The following is an 8,678-nucleotide window of genomic DNA, read 5'->3' as shown; positions in this document are numbered from 1 at the left end:
GTAATATTCAGGTGAACAGCATCTACATATTCCAGTGCCCGTGAACTTTGTACCCTCTGGTGTTGGCAATAGGTATTTTACATTTTCCCCTCATTTTTTCTCCAAGCAGCTCAAGGTTGGGGAGCAGTGTACACTATGACACTATGAAGTAGGTGAGGTGCAGAGACCAAAGGTCACTTGGTAAGCTTTATATGGCAGTGTGGGGGTTTGAACCAGTGTCTTCCCCAGTCCTAGTCCTTATCTGACATTCTAACCACTGCATTTCAATCATGCTAGCTCCCATCTGCTGAATTCCTGCTATTCGTGCAGCTGTTAAAGGCAAAGCAATAAAAGTTGGCAACCGGGCAGTATACCAGTGAACTTCAGCACCTAAGCAGAAGCCGAAAGGTATTGCCAAATTTTTAATAGGAGGAAAGGGCTTCTCTCTTAATAGTGACACATGGGGAAACGTCATTAGTTGTAGCATCCTCCCTCCTTGTGAGAAGGTGCATCTGCTGGAGAAATGCTGCTGGTCTGTTAAGCCTATCAAACACATGGAAAATGATTAAGTATTGCCAAACCTTGGTGGTGATCTTTCAGATGATAGGAGCTGGAGATAATGAACTTAACATTTAGTAAATATGTTGGAATGGTAGGTTTTAGTTTTTTACACTTCTGTTTTCAGTACTTGTACCCTGCTCTTATAAGTGGAGCGGTTTTCAGAGTGGCTTAAATTGTACTTTAAACTTAAGTAGCAAAATATATTGAATGGTGGTTTGCAAGGACCAGGAGGCAATGCAGTTGGAATTCAGCTGTCCCACTTGCTTATTTATGGCATTTTTATAGTGTTTAAATTACCAAAGTCTCCCAAGTTAGTGGTTTGCAGTAGTTGTAAAATACAACTGTGCTGGAAATGGGCTAGAACCTGCAAACATCTCTGCAGTCATGAACCCTGTTCTGTTTCCCATCTAGGCACAGATAAGAGCCAGGCTTTTGTTCGGTTCATCAAAATTGCTGCAATTAAAAATAAGGGCATTGGCTGAATTTTACAAGAGCATTTGTATCCACTCTTCAGTCAAAAAGGGTCCCAGAGCAGCTTACAAACAATCAATTGAAACAGGACAGTTTCTGCCTGCAGGCTTATAAACAATACACAAGGGGGGATTTCTCCTTTCCCCCCTCTCCTAATTGGCTTTATAATGTTGAGTTTGAATGTGTGTGTCCTGCACTGACTGAGGGCTCATCCACACTTCTGTACCTCCTGTCAGAGGTTTTTCTTCAGTCCCACTGCTTTCCCTGGGAAAACCTGCTGTGTATCACTGAATTGGAACAAATGTCAATCAAGTTTTCTGCAGATTACTGCTGAATTGGAACAAGCATCAAACAGTGGGTTTTCCCAGGGAAAGCAGTGGACTAAAGAAAAACCTCAGGCAGAAGGAGCAGAAATGTGGACGACAGTGACAACAGCTCCAATGCAACTTATTACAGCATAGTCTCTTCTCGCTAATGCTTCTAGCCTTCACCCTGGCCAAAAAGTGTCCCCTCTTCACCAATGGTCAGCTTCACCCTTTTTTAAAAAATTGTTTATTGTCTTGAGTTTCTTTTGCATAGGCATAAATTACAATCCAGAGATAGAAAATAAGGAACGGAACAATGCAGCATTTGCAACAGGCTACATACAGTCTTAGATACAAATCCAAGCACACTTTGTACATAACTGTTTTCATAGGAGAAGCATTATTATTAATACAGCACCATCAGTGTGCATGGTGCTTTACAGAGTACAACAGGCCAGGTCAAAAGTAAAGGGAGTGGGCAAAGAAGTCATGCTTTGGAAGGTGCCTCCTACTTGCTCTCGCCTTGCAAATGCCATCTGAGCACCTTGCTACTGGTCAGGGAGCTGACACAAGCATGAAATGCCTACAGTTTCATGAAGCCATTATGTGCATGACTCACCAGCATTCTTCAACTGTTGACTCTTTGCATGATGTGGCTTTGAGCAGACCCTAGGACCAGGAAATCTTCATGCTTTTCCAAATGCATTCATTCATAAGCTCACTGAATGTTCATTTGGTCACTCTAGATTTTTAATCACTTTGTTGCACTTAGGGTCTGTTAAACATATCTTTTCTTTCCATGCAACTACTAGAGCTTGTATGGAGCCCAACTGCGGGAAACTACCCCACAATGATCAACATGGGATTTATACACCCCTAAACAGACTTCTCTCCATTTCCTCCCAAGTACAACCTAGCCATCAACCTCTTTTATGAGGAGTAGAGAACAGGTAAAAATCAGTGCTTATTACACCCCCCATCTTTTGGAGAGTACAAAGACAAGAGTAAGACCTATATTTTCTTTTGCCTACAAAAAACACACAAGTTTTTATTAGAAATCCCCCCCCCAAACACCATAAGTTGACCTAGTGCTTTGTAGAAGCACAACAGGTTGCCTACCAAGCATGGTGAGTTGAAACAAGCCTCAAAATTGCCTAATTTCAAAATCAGCTGGGGTCTTTCAGGCTACCTCCCCCAACATTGCCCCATCACTGCAGAGAATCTGGAGCTGTATCACTCCCAGCAAATAGCTATCTGCTCAAAGACATCCAGTAAGCAAAAGCCCAGCACCCCTCAAAGCAATTGGTTCCACTGTCAGATTGCTCTTACCTTTAAAGTAGTTTCTCCTAAGGTTTAACTGCAATCCACCCTCCTGTAACAAGCCTGGTTTTTTCCTAGCCCTTATTCTGTATTTCAGATGAAAAAAGCAGGAAAACCTGGCCAATGTATTTTTGTAATGCAAACCGCACACGCGCCTTCCAGAATGCTGCTAAATTTGCATGTCAGATTATGCAACTCCTGCCTGATACAAAGCAAGAGTTGCTTTTGACCATGTGGTCCTTCTACTTGCTTTCTAGGAAAGAACTGTTGGAACTGGCCTTTATTCTCTTGTTGCATGCAAGGGCATCAAAACACCTCACAAGGATTCTGCTATAGACCAAAGAGCATAGCAGTTATCACTGGACCCTGACAAAATGATGTGCCTCTTCTAATAGTGCAGGTCATCTTAACTGATCCTGCAAACCACATGGCTGTGTTAGCTGGAGCAGCTAACAGCACCAGACTGGGGAAGCTGTGAAATGCTTAGCAGATAAACTGTGTTGATGTACTTCCGCAGTAGCTTAGCAAGAATGCATAGATAGATATGTGTTAGCAATGCTAGGCCCTTTAGTTATAATCAGGATTATGTGTTACCAGAAGCATCCAGGCAAAAGCTGTTGTTGGGGTGGAGGTGAGTGTGTGCTAAATCCCACCACCACTCCTGGTTTCAGGTTTAAAACAGGAAAGCTGCCCTCTTGTCGTTTGAGCTACCTTCATCAATCCTTATGACTTTTTTAACACTGAAGCTGTGAGACCCACGTAATACTGTTATTTCCTTATGGATATGTTCTGTTTCTTAGAATCTACTTGATGTGTGTCATTATGTAATTAATTTATATACTGCCAAAGTGGCTTCTACACATAACTAATACCACTTTCCTGTCATAGCATCCTCAAAAGGTGTGCGGCTGTGCCCTTGATCATATTTACTCAAGAGTCTACTTGGCTCCTCGATATAGTTGAGAAACCAGCTGTATTCTATATAGCTTGGGGAACTACTCAAGCTGAACACCGCATTAGCCCACTCCTCTTGGGATTTAGGATGAAGACAATGCTTCTCCCTCCAGAAGTGAGAGTGGGTTTTTCTGCTATGGGACATTTTTCCTCCTGCCACACTGACTTCTCCACTGACATAACAAATCTGCGGCCAGTATGAATTTTTGCAGCTTCTCGCTCCCCTTTTCGGGCACAACTTAGCTTTTGCCAGTTTCCCAAATGCCTGTATGTCTTATATTTCTAAATCTTTATTTGGTGCCATCCCTAAATGGACATTATTGCTATGGCCAAGCCCAAATGAAAAACGATGGGCCAGCTGTTGTGGCAATCAGCACTCTCCACAGATAGCTGGAAGGGAGGTGGGAAGGACACAGCTTCCTGCTTATGTTAAGTACTAGCTTATCGGAACTCTGCACAGCCAGCTTGCCCTGAAAATAAAAGGCAGGTAGGAAAGAAACCCTGATTGCTCCTACATTAATTTCAGTTCAGAAATTTTCATTACTCAGCACTGCCCATGTGTTTTCAGCCTTAAGTTTGGTAAAAGCCTAGATGAAGGCACTATTTTATGAGATACTGAATCCATACCAGGAAGGCTGTCCCTCCAGAGTACAACTGTTACTGCTGGCAACTACAGATACCTATTTACTATAAATAACTAGTCAGCGAATATTAATGTTAAGCAAATGTAACAAATTCTGACCTCTGTTACCTTACCCAAGTAGTCATGAGATTTCCCGTATGGGCTAGTCTATATATTGCAGAAGAATGAGGCAATCACAGAGAGTGTACCACTTCAGAGTAAAGATAGGTATGTATGCCATTTTTAAAAATACCCTTTGCAAATTAAAATGAAAACTGGCATAGCAGGGAGAGAAATCCCACCTTTATTCCTCTGCTAGTTTTCTACTAACAGTATGAACGGGAAAATGCAAGGCTGTCCATTGTATCACCTCAGAACTTGAGCTGCTTATACTACCTTTGTCTTACTGCACGTGGGGATCAGGTGCAGAAACGTGGAAAGATTTTTGACCATATGAACCCACTGGGCATTGCAGCAGCATGTGAGTTAAAACCTGCAGAACAAGAGCCAAGCACCCCTTGTTTCCTTTACAATGGAGGAAAATGAAGTTTATTTGAAGCAGGGCTCATCAAGGCCCTGTAAGCTCTATTTTAAGATTGGGGCACATTCTCTGAGATAATGGGTGTCTCTGAACATGTACAGAATGCTTTCCCTTGCCACTTAACAAGCAGCTACCCCCCCCCCACGACCGTGCTGGCCAGACAATATTCATTCCCTCTAGAAAATTAAGTGTTGTAGAATGGGAATGAGTTCCAACAGTGATACATACTAGCAGAGCTAAGCAGTTCCATTAGAAAACCAACTCTGAGCACTGTAAAGTAGACTCTTCTCCCATCTTTCAACACGCCAGCCTTTGTTGTTAAATACTTAACCTGACAGGGCAAGCCCATGCATGTTCACACTGAAGTAATTCCCACTAAGCAAAATGGGGCTTACTTGCTAGTAAGCTTGGTTAGGATTGCAGCCTCTCATTTAAATAAACATCAATTTCCCCCTACTGTGCAGGCTCCTTTTGCAGCCAACGCCAAACCACTTTTTACAGTGTGATAAACGAAAAATTAAACCTTTCCAACCCAGGAAAGGGAAAAACAACAGCATGGGTCTCCTACTACCCTTATCAAAGAAAGAATCCATAGATACACTCCCCCCCAAATATAATTACATAAACACTGATAGAACTATGACAGTATCATGGCACAGCTTTCTAAAGGAACACCCAGAAACTATTTTTCCTTGATGGTGGAGGGGGAAGAGATGAACTGCATAGGCTTTTGTTTTTTTCCAAAAAGCTGAATATAAAATACCAAAAATCAAGAAGCCCTCTTTCTCCCTCTGCATACCGAAAGGTACCCCCACCCCTGCCCTCAGGAGAGAACCAATTGACCAGGATAGGAATTTTGAAGTCTCCATGCTTCCCCTCGTAACAAAAAGAAGCGTCACTCATCCCAAGTTGCTCTCCTTTCCAACACTGCTTTTCTCTGTCTGCCTTTTGTCAGTCTGAGGCGCAGAACTTGAGGTAGCCAGTGAGCAAGGCTGCGGCATGCAGGAGGGGTTAAGGGACCGGCTCCCCATGCACGCGGAAACGATAAATACAGGTGTACTCCGGGTGGCCCCAGTTGCTGAGAACTCTAAGCTCAATAAGCTGGAAAGCTGCAATCCTGCCTTCATCCTGAAGATGGAAAAAAGGGGAAGTGGGGAGGGAAAAGGGAAGAGAGAAAGGCGAAATATTGGAGACAGAGGGCTGCCATGCCGCCGTCTTCACCACCACCCTCTTCTGTGAGATGCTCTGGCACTGCTCACACCCCCCAGGTACCACCTTCCCACTCTTAACAAGATGTACAACCCTGAGCCGAGTTGTTGATGGGTATTTCAATAGCCCCTCTTTATTCCTGCCGCAACCACAGGTAAAATTTATCTGACTACTCCATGCCTAGCATCACCAAATATTAGGCATGTGCTGCAATACAATTAATTTATTCAATTTAAATAACAAACGAGTCCTATGATGACTTGAGGTACAAAAATGAATTGTTTCAGTCTCTCTTGATCCTATTTATTACACATACAGCTATGGCTAGTGTAATGCTGATCCTATACTACTGCTTCATTTCTAATCAGCACATGTTGCATTGCTTCCTGCTAATGTCCTGTAACTTTTTATACATAATTTTATACAATACTTTTTTTGGGGGGGGGTGTTGTCCTACTGGACTACAACTCCAACCATCCCTGCCCACTGGCCTTCCTGATGCAGCAGCTGATAGGAGTTCAGCAGCAATTGGAGGGCTGCAGCTTCTCCATCCCTGGCTTAAAACCCAACCAAAGCTTCCTTTGGGGAAGAGTTATAGCATTTGCATGCATGAGGTCCCAGGCTCAATCTCTGGCATCTTCAGGTAGGGCTGAGAGGGGGCCCCTGCCCTACCTGAAACCCTGGAGACCATCAGTGTAGACAATACTGAGCTAGGTGGACCAAGTCGCCTGATTCAGTCTGAGGTAGCTTCCTAAAAGCTACCACACTCTCCAGTTCTACCTTGGCTAGGGTTCCGACCCACCACTACCCTTCAAACCTTGCACCTTTTCCTTCCTTACCTGCAAGTGGAATGTTTGAATGGGATCCCCATCCTGGCTGTACGTGAACTGGCCAAGGAGGGTGCCCTCTTGCTGCCCTTCTTCTGTTAAGCCCTGTGGAAACAAAAACAGGTTGGGGAGAAGGAGGGAAGGGGGTGAGAGAATGGGGAGGGGAGGGCCGTGGGGAGATCAGAGCAACCGCAGGATCAGAGAGGGGAGAGGGACACAAGTGCGGTTAAAGGCCAGTCTTGTGGCTGCATGCCAAAATGAAACACACAGGGCTATGAGGAGGTAAGGGACAAATGGGAGCAGCAGGGGGGTGGAGAAAGAAGGCTGATGGTAGTTATGAACGTCAATGCCTCTTCCTCCTTTCCCAAAGAGAGGTGCAATTTTGGAATCTCACGCCTCCACACCTGGGACCTGTCATTTGTTAAGGGTGCTGAGAGTGGGGTAACTACGATCCCCAGGATTTTTGAGAAAAGCCATGTGCTGTGAAAGTGTGATGTGACTGCAGTGTCTTATACTGTCTTGATTTATTCCTTCCCTCTTGAATACCCTGGGAATTGAAGTTCTGCAGGACAGGCCTTGGGCTCCAAATGAAATTTCAAGACATTCATACTACAGTTCCCAGGATTCTTAGGGAGGTGGGGGAGTTGCAGCAGTGTAAGTTGGACAAAGACTAACGTCAGTGTGCATCGCACATATTCCTGCAGTCTTGGCTCCTGGCTGTACCAACCCAAACTTCATCATTAATGATCCCAAGGTTTCTAACAAATGGCTCCTTTCACCCCAGACTCTTGGGTTGCCTGGTGCATCTGTATTCACACTGCACTTCAGCCTTGGCCAACATGGGGCTCTTTGGACTACAACTCCCATCAGCCTCAGCCAGCACAACTGACAGTGGTTGTGGTCCAAAACACTTGGAGGACACCAAGTGATATATATGATTGAACTGAGAGCCAGTGTGGTGTAGTGTCAGACTAGGACGTGGGAAACCAAGGTTCAAATCCCCTGTAGTCAAATCCCCTCCGGGCCATGAAGCTTACTGGGAAGTACCATTTGCTAAAGATGCTGAGCAACAACCAGTCCCTTTTCCCAGGGAAATCTGTCAACTGTAGCTCTGTAAGGTTAATGGGGGCCTCCTCTCAGCACACTTCACAAACTACAGTTCCCAGGAGTCTTTGGGGGGAGGGAAGCCACGACTGTCTAAAGTGGAATAATATTGGTTTAAATGTATATAGTGTAGATGGGGCCTTAAATAGCTGTGCATCTGACCACCCAGTTGGGCAAATTTATGAAGGGCATCTTGCTGTACTTTTGAGAGAGAGAGAAAAATCTGAGGAGACTCTTCTGGTGGAAAAGCCCTGGATGCTATTGGAACCCCTGCTAGCAAAGTGTGGGAGAAGCCTCCCTCTTCTGACTGAGAATGGGAAATTATCTCCAGTGTGTCTCTTTTAAACTTGCCCAATCTACGACATCGTCCCCCTCAGTAATAAGCAAAGAGTGACTTACATAGACCGCAAAGTCCTTGGGGGCGCTGGGAATGGTCCCTTTGGGAGAGAGGGCTTTGGAGATGTGTTCTAGCGTCACAGCTGTGGGACGGATGTTGCTCGAAAGGCGAATGACAGCAAAGCCTTGGGAGCCTTGGAACGCCCAGCAGTTCCCAGGGTGGACATCTGGCTGAAATTAAATCAAACACACAGACTTAACCATTCTATCTAAAAGCAGAGATGATGCTCCAATATGCAAAACCAGGAGGGAAAACACAGTGATCTCTGGGTAGGTTCACAAATTTAACACAGCCCTTGGCACCTTGTGGTACCGTTATTGTATTCCATATAAAACAGGGCAAAGGGACTTTTAAACATTTGTTAATAGGTATTTAACAAGCATATTTT

General features: G+C 44.5%; 1 protein-coding gene across 2 annotated transcripts in view; it reads right to left on the bottom strand.

Annotated features, from left to right (window-relative positions):
- Nucleotides 1-5,206: 5,206 nt before the first annotated feature.
- SUN2 (Sad1 and UNC84 domain containing 2) overlaps nt 5,207-8,678 on the bottom strand; it is a 28,253-nt gene continuing 24,781 nt past the window's right edge. For both annotated transcript variants that reach the window (XM_053407302.1, XM_053407303.1), the window contains exons 16-18: nt 8,293-8,460; nt 6,802-6,894; nt 5,207-5,881 (exon numbers count right to left, since the gene is read on the bottom strand). In XM_053407302.1, coding sequence (XP_053263277.1) covers nt 5,765-5,881; nt 6,802-6,894; nt 8,293-8,460 — 378 coding nt within the window. In that variant the 3' untranslated portion in view covers nt 5,207-5,764. The remainder of the gene's footprint in view (nt 5,882-6,801; nt 6,895-8,292; nt 8,461-8,678) is intronic.

This window comes from Podarcis raffonei, chromosome 10 (genome assembly GCF_027172205.1).
Source record: "Podarcis raffonei isolate rPodRaf1 chromosome 10, rPodRaf1.pri, whole genome shotgun sequence".
Taxonomy (NCBI): domain Eukaryota; kingdom Metazoa; phylum Chordata; class Lepidosauria; order Squamata; family Lacertidae; genus Podarcis; species Podarcis raffonei.
The sequence above is the reverse complement of the archived record's forward strand: the minus strand, read 5'-3'. Positions and strand labels throughout refer to the sequence as shown.